The sequence below is a fragment of the Cinclus cinclus genome, chromosome 9, assembly GCF_963662255.1.
Source record: "Cinclus cinclus chromosome 9, bCinCin1.1, whole genome shotgun sequence".
In the NCBI taxonomy this organism is placed as follows: Eukaryota; Metazoa; Chordata; class Aves; order Passeriformes; family Cinclidae; genus Cinclus; species Cinclus cinclus.
The window spans coordinates 18,531,887-18,546,161 of NC_085054.1; the positions used below are offsets into that span (position 1 = coordinate 18,531,887).

A 14,275-nucleotide genomic window follows, 5' to 3' on the forward strand; every position below is an offset into this window, starting at 1 on the left:
AACAGCAACAACAACAACAAAAAAATCACAGTTTTGTGTTGCATTGGCATTTTATCACAAAGAAACTCAGACTGGTGCATAAATTAACCCTCTTTGGTATGCAGATCTCATGCAGCATGATATAAGTCCCAGTGAAAGTTAAAAGAAAAATTACCATTATTTCTCTAGTCGGATGACAAATTGGAACATTTTCTCTTTGAACTTTTAAAAGAACACCATGTTGTAGACCCAAAATGCTATTTGATCTAACTTCAGCTGTTATCAATTACTAATTTCTTCAATTACACAAATGTTGCATATTATATTGTCTTCAGAAGATACAAGAGAGATCTTATGTCCCTGATGTACAAAGAACGCTCAAGTGTACCCAGAAGAGACACGTATCACTCATCACATCTCATGTTAAACTTGGGAGATGGACACAGCAGATCAGAACTGTCCCAGCCAGAGCTAGTCTATGTCTCCTGCTTGATTGTCCAAAAAATCACCAATTTGATAACTAAAATACAGTTATTAATAGTTTTCTCATTTCCAGCTTCCATTCTTGGCTGGATAAATGGACAAATGGATAGATAAAATATTATCACTATGGGCACAGAAGTCCTCTCCAACTGCAAAAACAAAAAAGGGTCAGCTCAAGCACCCAAAGCAGTAGCCAGATTTCCTTTTAATGTTCAGGAAGTTTGGTTAATATCATCTAAATGTTTTTAAAGAATTACTCATGTGCCTTTCAATCTGAGGACAAATCTTCCCCTAGTCCACAGACAAGGTGCAGTGCTCAATCATGTTTAATTTTTCTAGTTGTTTCTCTGTGGCTCACTTTTGACTGACATTGGCAATGGTGGAACAGAAACAAAACACAGAAGAAGGATGAGGGTGGCCAAGCATTTACCTATTTCTTGGAATTTACAGAGCAGGAAGAACATTCAGGGTCTGTTGATTCACAGTGAAGCTCCCAACAATGCTTTATCTCAAGAAGTTGGGGCTGATGCTTTGTGACTTCAAGGGCTGAAGTTCAAGCTCTGTCACACCAGTAGATGACGCATTAAAACAAGAGGGCTTGTACTTCAGTGGGGCACTGCTTTGGTTTTCTGTGGGCTCCCTGGGAACAGGCCCTTATTCATACTGGACAGTACAGCCCTACACACAAAAACCCCCAAATGGCTCTCCAGCATGAGGAAGGCACTCTGAGCATTTGCCATATGGAGTAACTACTCAGATTTTCATTCTCTAGTTTACACATCAGGCTAACACCCCCCTGGAGAACAAGTATTATTGAAACTCAATACCATGAAGACTGGTTATAGCTTGAAACTTATCATCCTAGCCTTAGGCATCGGAGAAAAAGTTATTTGAGCTTTCCTGACTTAAAAATATACATTATGAGTTTTTTAATATATTTTTTAATTAACTCCTCTTCTCCTTTCTGCTTTCACAGCTACACTAAATCATTCCAATTACAAGTTTTTTCAATATCAAGCCAAGAAGAGGTGATTATGAATTATCAGAAATCATACCTTCCTCTCAGAGTTCCAATGCTGCTTTTGATTTGTGGACCTCAAACAATCTGGCAGAGGTAAAGCATCCCCCAGCCTTGGAAGTGCTAAATGCCACGTGCCCCTCATGACCTTGCTATTACAGCATTGTTCAAATGCAACAGATTTTCAGTCTAGGCTGTTGTGATCCCATCTGACTCCTCCTTCCAGCCCTTCTCTCCCAAATGTATGTACCTGTCCATCTCATGGGCCAGCTCCAGTGTTCACACAATTGTGTCAGATTGTCCAGGCGATTAGCCTGGCTGTAAATTAATGTGTTTCTGTTGGGTCATTTTTAGATCGTCTCTCTAAACTACACAAGTTTCACTGTCCCTACAAAAAATCTAAAGTCTGTCAAACCTATCTATTCTTTCATGTTAACCAAATAATCTTTCAAAAATGATTGCTCAGACTAAGAAATCAATACATTGTCAGTCTCAGACTCCTGGGGATAGAGGAAGGGCAGGAAAGGCAGTGCAACTTACACATTAGTAGTGAAGACACCATAGATCAGATCTTGCTCAGGAAGGTAGAAGGTGCTTTGCAATTCATTGTAATAGAAAGGGATTTCTCCAGCACGGGAGCAGTTCAGTCTGGCCTTCATGAAAGTTGTCCATGTGTCCTCCAGCAAAAATCTCCCTCCAATATCATTTTTGCAAACCCTTGCCACACGAGAATACACTGTTTTCCCACAGTCATGCTCCACTGCATTCTCACGGAAGAAGAAGTAGGTGAACAAGCCGATGTCATAGGCAGCAATAAAGTTAGGCTCTGAAAAACAAACATTTGAAGAGATTTATATAGGTTAGAAATCAATCCATACTCACTGACTTGCTCAATGCATTGCTCTGCCAGCTCCATTTATGCAGCCTGTCAAAGCTGGGACCCACAGGGAGTTTGGAGGCGGCAGAGGACATAAAAACAGTAGATGGGAATAATGATATATGAGGATATAGATCTAGTACCTTTTTTCAGGTCTTGGAAAGGTCCCATTGTTTCTCCACTTTACTGGCAAAGCTGCTACTGATTTTAGTGAAAGCAGAGTTCAACACTTTGCATATGCATGACTATTCCCTGTACCTATATTCATTTTACAAGATAAAGCCTTCCCATTGGGCTGCTTCACCTATTCACTTTTGAAGTGGACCTTATGATGTGTTAAATATGCTGTGTGCATCCGCCCAATTCCCCAGACAGCTGCACTGACACATTCAAGCTACTCTCCCAGCACTGTCACATCTGGCTTTTATCATGAAACATTTCCAGTTTCTAGGCACAAAATAATATCTTATGGACATAAAATAAAACAATGCTAAAGACTGACAGTAATGAAACATGCTCTCCTTAATGCTTTTTCTCCAAAAATTTTCAGTATTATTTTCACAAGAATTTAAAAGACCCTTGAACTTAGTAGGTTTAGTAATAAATATTTTAATTGGGGATATGACAAAGCTTTAAAGTGTGTAGTCTTTTATCCTAAAAGTTTCTTTGGAAAAAAGAAGTTTGGCCAATGAATAATATTTGACCGACCAACCAACCAAACAAAAAAACCTTCCCCAAACCTGTTGTTTTTATAGGATGTTTTTACAATGTTCATTTCTCAGTAGTGCTCAAAGGAAGAAGAAAAAAGGGAAGTACAGAATTTCTTTAAAGCTGCATCCCAGGAGTGAAAGGGGAACAGAGAAAGGCAAGCCACTGCTGCTGCAAGGCAAGTTTGGGAGGCAGATGATGGCACAGAGGGGAGGGTGTTGCAAATAATCTCCTGTCAAACTTTCTCCTTCAAACTAACCATGAACCTTAAAGGGACCATGGTGATCCCCAATCTGACCTTCTGTCTAACACAAACCAGAGAATTTCGCCCTGTAATTCCACCATCAGATCCTCTAACTAACAGGAGAATTAAAGCACATCTTTTGAAGGAAATCTGATCTTAGTGGACAATGTCACCTGGCTTTACATCCATCACTTTCCTCAGTGACTTGTTCAAATGACGAAAGACTGACCCAGCTGCATCCTGTACTTCTTTTCCCATTTGACATTATCTGGTTTCGGCTTCCAATCACAGGTTCTTGTCATGACTTGTCTGCTAGATTAAAGAACTTTATCCTTTCCAAAATCTTCTCTTGATGTAAGTACTTCCATATCATGAACAAAACACCTTTTATCTCCTTTTCAGAAAGATAAATAAATTGAGCTCCTTAAGTCTCTTACTGTGAGGCAGGCTTTCCAAGTTTCAAATCACTGAATGGCTCTTCTCTGAATCACCTTCAGGTTTTCTGTTTCTCATTGAAAAGTGGCCAGAACAGGACAAAATTACTCCGATGTCACCAACACTGCACAAGATTTTAAATCCAAGAGTCACATTAGTTTTTCCAGTTACATACAAGAACTTCAGTTGTTGTTTATCTTCCTTAAACTCCTCTGTGTGTTCCAATGTGGCTTCCTTCTGAATCTTGCATTTTTGCACAGACAAGAGGAATATTTCCAATGAATGTATATGGGCTATGATGCTTCTTGGTCCTAATTTGCAGTCTTTCCTGATGACATCCTTTCACTCCAGGTCTCCATACTGATTTCAGTATACCTGCAGAAGCCTAGTTCAGTCTTGTTAAGCTCCAAAGAGTTACAGTTCCACAGCACAGTTCCACTGCTCTTATCTTTAATTGAAAGGTCCTGAAATCTAATAGAAAAATTTCAAATATCTGGTCAATTTACCTGGGTAAAAGGAGATAGGGGGAATATTGGGGCATTCATCACTACAGTCTGCTCAGACTAGAAGTGCTTTCCCCAGTTGGAAGGTGTGGACTCATTGCAGGGATTACTGGTTGAAATTCTATAGCTCGCTTGATGTAGGGTATTATCACACTGGGGTAACAGCTGCTTTTAATAACTATAAATCCACATCAGCATGGACTCACATGGAACATAACGTGCTGTGAAATTTCTCATTTTTGGAGTGATCTTGCACTGAAACCAGGCATCTTCATCTGAGTCAGTGTAAGTAAAGAGTTCCTATCACTCTGCAGAACTGGGTCAACAATATGATGTTTTAGGTTGATTTTGATCTTCAAATCTTTGAGTGGTTTTCTTGTTAAAATGATGTATTTGGGCATCTCACAAGACAGAGATCCATATATATGTTAAGTAGCCTGTAAGACCCACTTTCTATATTCTAAATCAACTTTTCTGAAATAATTCCAGGCTCTTTTTAAATGTCTTCTAAGCTGCATTGATTATTTCTCCGGAAGCCCTTCCCCATCATAACTCTGGATCTCAGTATGAAAAGAGAGAGAAAGATTTACAAGCCTGTCAAGCTGACTTTAATACATCTCTTGCTCAGATGTGACCCACATGACTTTACCATTGAGCCATTTGGAGTTGTATTGTGCTGTCCTAAGTGGGGGAACATTTCCAAGGCTGCGGTAAATAGCAGGATCCCGTCCAGAAAAATCAATCACAGTTGCAGCATAGAGTTCCCCTCGTGATGTAATCACAGCTGTCGAGTTATGCCGAGGGTCGTATGGGCACCGAGCCACTCCATTAATTCTGTCAATGATTTTGCTGAGATTTCCTACCTGTATTTAAAAGGAGAGAGAATAAAATTTAAAGAGCATCTGACTTTCTTAATGGTATTAAGAAAGAAAAAGAAAAATAATTTGGTTTACCCATGAGTACCTATGAGTGAGCGAATCCTTGATTTTTAAAAATCAAGTAGCTATGAGAATGCAATCTTAGTGATGACTGAAAATTTATCTTTACAGCCAACATTTACCAACGTAAGAAGTTGTGTCTGAGCCTCACTGATCCTACTGCTTTGTACAAAAAGTGATTCCCCAGCCAATAAAGCCCAAACCCTTGGTGTAATCAGGTGCTCCTGGTGCAAGCGCAGGTTTTTAATCTTCTGTAGACACCTCCCGAATACATAGTGGCCTTAAAAAAAATACAAATAAACATTTCTCTGGACCTGCTCCTGCCTCCCTTGAATCCAAAGGGAGTTTTGCCATTTATTTTAAAGAAACTTTAAAATGTTCAGCTCAGGAGCTACTCACAGCTAAGCTTGTCTATATTTCCCATTTTCAGAGCCATATCCAAGGTTTACACAAGCAGCACTTTGTCCAGACCAAACTTGCTCATAACATGAACTGTTTGCTCCCCAACTGCGACACACTCACTGCCCCAAAGCAGCCCAAGGAAGAAAACCAACACAATTTCAGTAAGCTACATTTAGAACATATTTTGTGCAGCCATGATAGCCTGCCAAATGACTGTCCTACCCCAGAGCATGTATTCAACCCTCTCCATCACTGTTAAAAAAGGCAAAACAGACCTGTCGACTGGAACAAACTGGTGAAAAGGCATTGGTACCACAGGTAAAAACCTTCTTGCCATAAACAATCAGCACTCGGACATAGTTCTGGCACTCTTCCTATAGGGACACAAGACAGAGACAAAGGATTTTTGAAAATTTTAGTACATTAAAAAAACATTTGTATTGCAGCAAGACTGCACCTTCCTCAGCTCTAACTTGGGCTGAGGTTTGTTGCCTCGAGCAGTGCACAGCTGTAAGGAGCCAGGAGTCTAAGTTATTTCTGTAACCGTAACCCTGCACAGATCTGGGGTAGGATGTTATCCATCAGGTCAATTTTGTCATAACTACAAGTGTCTCTTTCTGTGCTCTGCTTAGATTGGAGGTGAAATTCTCCCTCTTTCCATGGCGATACTTCTGACCTATTTTCCCAGTAATGCTGCAGCTTTGAAAACATTACCCAGACACCAACTCCAGTGAAGGACAGCAGGTCTGTCTGCACTATAGTTCAAACCACTGCCAGCAGGAAAACAGTGGGAACTTCTCTTTAGTAGACCAGGCTTGTCAGAGAATCGTGTGCTTCAACAGCTGTTACTTCCTGCTCCTAGAGGATTGTGTGCTCAGGATTTCCCATGGTAGAAGGAGTTTCTCTTTCAGTCCAGGCCAGTGAGAAACAGCAAGTTCCCAGTCTCAGCTGCTTAACCACTTGCTGGAACCAACAGGCAACTCCCTCCACATGCCAATCCCCAGTGGTGTGGGGGTCCTGATGTCCCACGCTGTGTTGTGGAGTGCAGATCAGGCTAACTGAGCATCTCCTAGAGTTAAGCAGTAGGGGTGGAGGAGGCCACAGAAAGCAGGACCTTTCTAACCATACACATAGGAAAAGGGGGGTGAGAGACTAGTGTGCAATTCCCAGAGGCAATGCAAGAGGCTGCAGAACCACCTGCTCCAAGGATCACCCAAAGAGCCCCAATGAGCCATGTGCACCAGCCTGCCTGCCCTGGGCCCTGGGACACCTCAGAGGACAGGACATGAGCAATGACTGGCACCCACTTGGCTCCACGGAAAGAAAAGTTGATTATGTTATACCATAAACAGAAAAGGAAACTTGCTAAAAAATAGCAACCTCAGCTGGGTTACTCGGGCTGCTTTGCTTTCTTCCCTCCAATAGATCACCATTTGCCACTAAGTTGAGCCTACAGCTGCAGACACCACTTCTCCCTCCTGTAAGCAGCAATCATTCAGCAAGCTCCTGTCTCACAGTGCTCCATGCTGTTGATCATTTCCCTGAAGACTTCATTTGCAAGACTCAGCAGCGTAAAAACACCTCCTATCATCTGGAAAGGAAGGGGCGTACTTAGCTGGATTACACTATCTTATTTCATTTGCTTTATGGAAAGGATTCAATGTAGAAACCTGCCAGTGTTAGCCACAGATGGCAACTGCATGGACATCATATGTGATCCTCACTTTTGAATGGCACAGACTGCACTCCAGAGCCAGCCCAGGAGCACCTGCCCAGCTTGGAAAGACGCTACTGAGAGCCACAGAGCACATGCTGCCATTCTTGAGGGGCAGCAGGAATCAGATACCCAATGCCTGGCACCCAAAAATGAGAGCTTTGATTCATAGCTGGGTCAACTCTTTTTATTTCGGAAGCAGATCAGTCATGGTGACTGTGCATCAGTCTATCAAACAGGACCTTGAGAAACACTGTACCACTTGCTGTGTGCTGAGAATAGTGGTCCCTTTGCTTCCTTTAAAAAGACAAAGGGCTTGCCAGCCTCTCTGCCCTCTCCTGTCATTGCTGCATGGCGCTGGGAGCCCTGTCAGTTCCTTCCTGCCCTAGACATGTCTGCATTTCATGACTGGGCTAAGTAATTCCTCTTTCTGTAGAGTACAGTTATTCAATCCCACATAATTCTAGTACCACTATATATCTGACTGCAAAGTACTAAAAATTCTTGAACGAATGCTTTAAAAAAAAAGTATTAGGTCATCTCCCAACAGAGCGTTGTTTTCAGAATATGATTGATTTGCCATCTAACCTAGAATGCAGTTCTGTACTCAGATTTCACACAATAAAAGAGTACCCACATGCTCGCCCTCACTGCCACCATTCTCTGCTTTGTGCAAAGTCTGAGCACAGCTTCTGACCTAAAACAGCTAAGTTACATTGCTGGACCCTTTTCTACCTAGCTACTAAAATATATTCCTTACTAAAGCCTTGTCCAGCAAAAATCTAAAATCCTAATTTGGAGGATTAATTTTCTTTGTGCAGAGCTGTATTACAGATTAAAAAACTTCAATTTCTATAAAAATCTTCCCAGCTGATAAGATAGCACACAAAACGAATTTCTGTGGAAGGTCATGTGCTGCAGTCTACTGGCAGTGATGAAGCTGTGGCACACTTTTACTCCATTTTTACTGCCTAAAAATAATGCTGCTAGATGTGGGCCATGTCCACCTGTAGTTGTTCCCATGAGTTAACTGAGCAAGCATTTTCCCTAGATGTGCCTTATTGATGATGGTAGCACCACTCCATGCTCCTGGAGGAAGAGCAATGATAATATGGTCATTTAATGCACTGGTCTCAAAGCAATTTAGACATTTAAAGTAATGTTCTGAAACAGACTCACATTGTCTGTGCTGCTCTCTCAGCTGGGGGAATCGAAACAATGCAGGTGCTAAACTCACTGTGGTGACACATTGGGTTAGATGCCACACACAAAGGTCCAGCTACCAGAGCACATCTCTCCAACCTGCCTGGCCCAAAGCAGAGTACAGTGCTATGAAGCCTCCAACAAAAGCAAAGAAACAAAAACACTTAAATGCTCCAGCTTGCAGGATTTTTCTCAAGACAGGGAGATTTAATTAGATCCTCTTAGTACCCTATTCTCAAAATAAATATAAATATATAAATAAATAGCAAGGAACAGCCTTCTCTCTATGTTCTTTAAACCAGCCTGGTTTTACTCTGAAAAGTCATTCAATACAGTGCTCTCTGCAACAAATCATAGCTGAGGCAACTGGTCAGTAAAATGATATCACAAACCCCTACAGAAAATAGGAGCTATTTAATGCAGTTTCTTCCATGTGTCTGGAAAACTCTAGGCACACAGGAAGCAAAAATCAGATGGGCTGTAATATAAGCAGAAAATTTGGCAAGTTTGAACCCACCTCTGTCCAGACAAGACAATATTTGGATCCTGCTCTCACATTCTGGAGGAGACAGTAAAATCTGTGTATGATCAGTCTGCAAATCTCATCCCCAGAAGATATTACTGGGATCAAGAGATTAAGGTTTTAAATAAAGGGGGAAGACTGCATATTTATATGGTTAATAAGAATAACTCAGTTATATTAGCGAGGATTATTATTAAACATATGGCAGAGCTGATAAAAACCTGTGGCTCACCACTAAATAATTGAGCATATTTCAGATTTTCCTATGAATTGCATGTTACATACTTGGAGGTTCTTGCTCCTTCCCAAAAATTACCTGGTACTCATCCCTTTATTGAGACAGGGCCATACATTTAGAAGGTATCACTTTTCTCCAGTCTAATGACCCTTGTTTTCCTAGTAAGGAAGAGGACATGACTTCTAATGTCCAACACTATAGGCCACAGGATCTCACAGTCAGAACAAACTGCACTGAAGCCCCTTCCTGCCACCTCCTCAGTTTAAGCCTATTCTCATTTATTTATTTTTTGTAACATTCAGAATTACTGTTCATGAACTGTCTGTGAATGTTCTATGTCCATGACTGTGGACAGGACCAGGTCTCTTTCTAGCTCACCAGGCTGTGTCTAGAGACACCAGGTTGCTTTGAGAGCACAATTCAAACATGAGAAGCAAGAGTGGTGCCCTGTTACTGCCTTCATTCTTGTGGACAGATCGGCAAAGGGAGGGGCTGACCTCCTGCAGCTTCCATCTGAGGTAAAATTTAAAAAGTTTCAGGCTGCTGAAAATAAGACAGCTGTAGATGCTTCTTTGTTGTTTATTCTGTCATCTCTTAACACCACAGTTCTAATATGTTATAAACCCTTAATCTCATTGTACAGACCCATTTTTCTTTGGAAGCATAGCTGTATACAGGCACTACTTTAATGGCTTGCTACTTTATATTAAATAAACTACTCAAGCCCTGTTGTCAGAGATCTCCTTTTTAATTACTGGTTTACACTATTTCATCACATACTGATATATTTTACAGTTTTACACTGTATGAGAAAAATAGATGTTGCAGACAGTCTGCCATGCTAAATAGAGAAACACAGATTCCTGAAGCACGACCTGGAGGTCAGAGAATCAGACAGCAGAATGCCAAGTTACCCCTTCTGTGACCCTTTAGAGTGCAGCAAACATTTAATTTATCTGCTGCAGTTTATCCCAATTTATTAAAAATTTATCAAGAACCAATTTCATTCTTGAGCACTGCTATTGATACAGTCTTAAATATCTGTATTTACTTCTATGGACAAGCAATTCTGTTACTCAGTTTAAACCAAGCCCCCAACCAAACTACCCTTCTCCTCTGAGTGGAACAGATAGCAAAGAGAATTGCTAAGGATTTTTCCAGCCAAATGTTCTTTAACAGACTTCAAATTGAATTTATCTGGGGGTTGATTCTGCATTGATAGCTTAGCAGAAATAATAGGAATGTAGGTTCAGGAAGGTAGGAACAGTTACCAAGGGGATAAAAATAGCTGATGGCCTCCCTGTTATTTCTGTTTCCCCAGGAATTTCTATGATGCCCCCTCTACCTGGATTCTTACTATTCCTAAGTGGTGTGGAGTTTCCCAGTTCCACCAGATAAACAGATAAGCATCCTCTGTGTGGCACATAGCCACTGGAAGGCCTGAAATAGCTCATAACTCCTTTAGGTCAGCAATTTCTATGCACCAATACCATTGCCCCGGGCTGAAGTCTTAGGCTAGGATTTCCCTGCAACCTTGTGCATCCACAGCAACAGGACACCATATGAAAAAGAAAAAAAAAGAAAGAAAGAAAAAAGAAACAGCTATACTGGCAATGCAGTGGGACAACCCAGCTGGATGCCTCTCAGATACTACTCTCACTTCTTTCTTGCTCTAGAAGTGTTATTAGTGCATCCTCTTCCCCCTGGCTACACAAAGCTCTTAGGGCAGAATGTAAGAGCAGACATTTTTCACTATCATTTTCACAAATGGTTTCTTTACACGGTTTAAAATGATGGTGTGCTGCTTTTGGAACATTAACAAATAATTTGGTGCTTAGACAAAAGAAATACCTAAGTTCTAATGTTTAAAAAGCCACAGTTTTCCATGTCAGGCAAAATTCCTTAGATGTGGTGGATGGTGACTGTTATGAAGAGACAAACCAATTACAAACTAGGAACTGAGCAACTCCTAATGAAATTAAATATACCTTTCCCCCTTCTGCTCTATCCATCATTCATTTTAACTACAACCTCTGGACGATTTCATTTGGAAGACACAAAGAGAGGCAACATAACACTGACTTTGTGCTCTGCACTGTCTCAGTAATGTGGATGTTTTGCAGGGGACAGTTTAAATATATTGATCATGCTACACTTTAGAAATGCTGCAAAAATAAGAATGATTACTTGTGGAAGCCAGCATGGCTTTCCAGAGACACGGCAAGCAAAGCACGTACACTTCTTTGAGGAAACCACGAGTTTTAGTTGATAAAAATAACATCAATGACAGAGACTTTTCTGAGGTGTTTGTTTTAATACTACATGATATATTACAGAGAGTTAATTTTAAAATCAGGTTCAGGAACTTGTACATTAAGTGATTAAAATCTGATAAATTACCGTGATGAAAAAATATCCTTAAAGTGAAATCACTCATAAACTTGCTGTTCTAGTGGAGCCCCAGCTGGGGTGGTACCAGCCCAGTATCAACATTTTTCTTAACAAACATTTAACCTAAAGATGGCAAAAGTTGCAACTATCAGTGGGGCCAATGCCTCACTGTATATATATATATATATATATATATATATATATATATATATATATATAATGACATGTGCCAGGATGGTTGGTGAGCTGGACCTAACAAAAAAATAATACATTTTTAAAAGATATTATGCATTAAAGAGGAACAAAAGAGCTTTATTTATAAGCATGGAGATTACATCCCAAGAGTAGTAACTGTGAAAAGGATTTAGTGGTCACAGTGGCCAGGCAATTCTGCATTATGTCTTGTGGCAGGGGAGCTTACAAAACTGCCATGTGTATGAACAGAGGAGGGTGGAAGGCTGTTTTAATCACACTCAGGCATTAGAGAGATTGACAAGGGAATACAGGTGAAAAATTGGAGTGTGCGGAAAACAGACAAAAAGTATTCAAGGGCAGTAGAAAAATTACTTAGAGAAAGAGGCTTGGAGAACTCATCTTTTTACTTTATCAAAAAAGCTGAAGTACTGCATTGAAAGGAGCATATAAGTGCCTCTGTAAAATATAAATATTGATAGCTAAAGGGCTCTTTAATTTAGCAGAGAAGGGCAAAATGAAACCCACCCACTCAAAACAAGCCAGATCCAAATAAAAAATAAAGTACATGTTACCAGGGAAGATGATCTGCCATTAGAACAATCCGGAAAAGCACAGGGAGCTCATTTGCTTCAAGCCTTCAGTGCAAAACTTTCCATTTTTTTTCAAAAAGGTACAGCAGACAAACACAGGTACTGAGCTCAGTTTAGGAATAAGCAAGTGAAATTCATGGCCAGAGGTGCTAGAAAAAATAGTACCTTCTAATGTCATATCTGAGACCCAGATTTTTCATCTGCCTCTTCTCTAGACAATTGGTACTCAAATGGGAAGTAACTATTAGATCATAACAATTACACTTCTGTGATATGCATTTTGTGGCTTTTATTCTTGTACTTCTTGCTTTTGTTAGGGTACAGCTCTGTGCATTTTAGGAAGAGAGTTTCTAAGCAGCAGGAAGAACCTTATTTAGATACTCAACAGGCACAATAAAAAAGGCATTTTAATACACGAACCAGTTTTGAAAGCTTCACCTAAAATACATACTTTATTAAATGGGCAAGGAAAATGTACCAGTCATATAACTTTGGCAAACTACACTGTGAATTAATGTAAGATCCAAAGGTTCTCCTTATTTCTAACCTCTATCACCAACATATCTAAGTACCTGACAATCCCTAACATATTTGTCATCAAAGCATCTGTGCTGGGTAGAAACCTGCCATTAGTCAAGTTTTGACAAAACAGAGCTGAGGCAGACAGAGCTCTGCACCTTGTACCACCATTGCACAGCAGAATCAGAAGTGTTCACAATCATGCTGCCCTCACCTGCTGCATTTACCCAGCCAAGGGCAGAGAGCCTGGGTCAGATCTGGACTTAGCTGGAGTAGAGCACTTCATCAGCTGCCTAGACTGAGCTCAGTGTTTTTGAGCTGGTGTTGAGTCAGTTCTCTGCAGTGAAACTAACAGTGAATGTATAGGGAGACTCAGCTGTGGACACACAGGTAGAGTAGATACAGACCTGGGAGATCAGTGTTTGCTTAGCTACTGCAGAATCCTTCTGCCTTTGTAGTTTCCTGTCTTCTTGTCAGAGTCTTGGTCAACACCTCTGTTTGCCATTAATTGTATGTCAAAAAGTGCCTAACATTCTTCTTAACTACTGTTCCTCCAAACTTCACTCATGGTCACTGCACCTACTAAACTATTTCAAACTCTGTTTCATAATAAGCATAAACTCAGCTTTGCTCATGAAATTTTTTTGCAAACCCTTTGCAGTGTGAGAAGGCAGCAGTGAAGATACTCAGACCATTGCTTACTTTTGGCGTAACAGTAACAAAGATAGATTGAAATTACCCTAGAATTTGTTCAGCCACATGTATGGTTTTATCCAGGGGTTCACAAAATATTTCTCGGTTATAAATACAAATTCTTCATGAACAACAGGATACAACTTAAACCTCACAGACTTTACAGTGGAAGAAAAGAGGAAAACCTTTCTTTGCACATCTAAAGTGCAAATATCACAAATTCAAAAATTCCTCATGTCTTGAACTTTGGAGTTTTTCAATTTTGTTCTACTTCTCATTGCTGGCTGTGTTTGGTGTTTGCCCATCCCAACCCATTTTGCCTCCATGCTGATTTCCTGCATAATGTAGTTTCTACATGAAACTCCAACAGGTGTTCTTGGAAACCCATACTCCTGTTCTCCACAGATACATGAAGCAAATTGTTGCCTATCTGGCCAAACTCAAGCTACTTTTATTTTTTGTATATACAATATAGTAATCACATGAACTTTATTGTATAAAAATAATGTTGTCAATGGAAGGTCAGATAATTCTGTGTTTAAAGCAAACTGGAATGTGGCAGATTCCAGCATTTTGGGCCAGCCACACAATCATTCTCTGTTTGATTGTCTGTGTCCAAGCA

General features: G+C 40.3%; 1 protein-coding gene across 1 annotated transcript in view; it reads right to left on the bottom strand.

Moving 5' to 3' along the window:
* SEMA5B (semaphorin 5B) overlaps nucleotides 1-14,275 on the bottom strand; it is a 127,813-nt gene that overhangs the window by 59,625 nt on the left and 53,913 nt on the right. The window contains exons 5-7 of the mRNA XM_062498291.1: nucleotides 5,863-5,961; nucleotides 4,897-5,110; nucleotides 2,021-2,306 (exon numbers count right to left, since the gene is read on the bottom strand). Coding sequence (XP_062354275.1) covers nucleotides 2,021-2,306; nucleotides 4,897-5,110; nucleotides 5,863-5,961 — 599 coding nt within the window. The remainder of the gene's footprint in view (nucleotides 1-2,020; nucleotides 2,307-4,896; nucleotides 5,111-5,862; nucleotides 5,962-14,275) is intronic.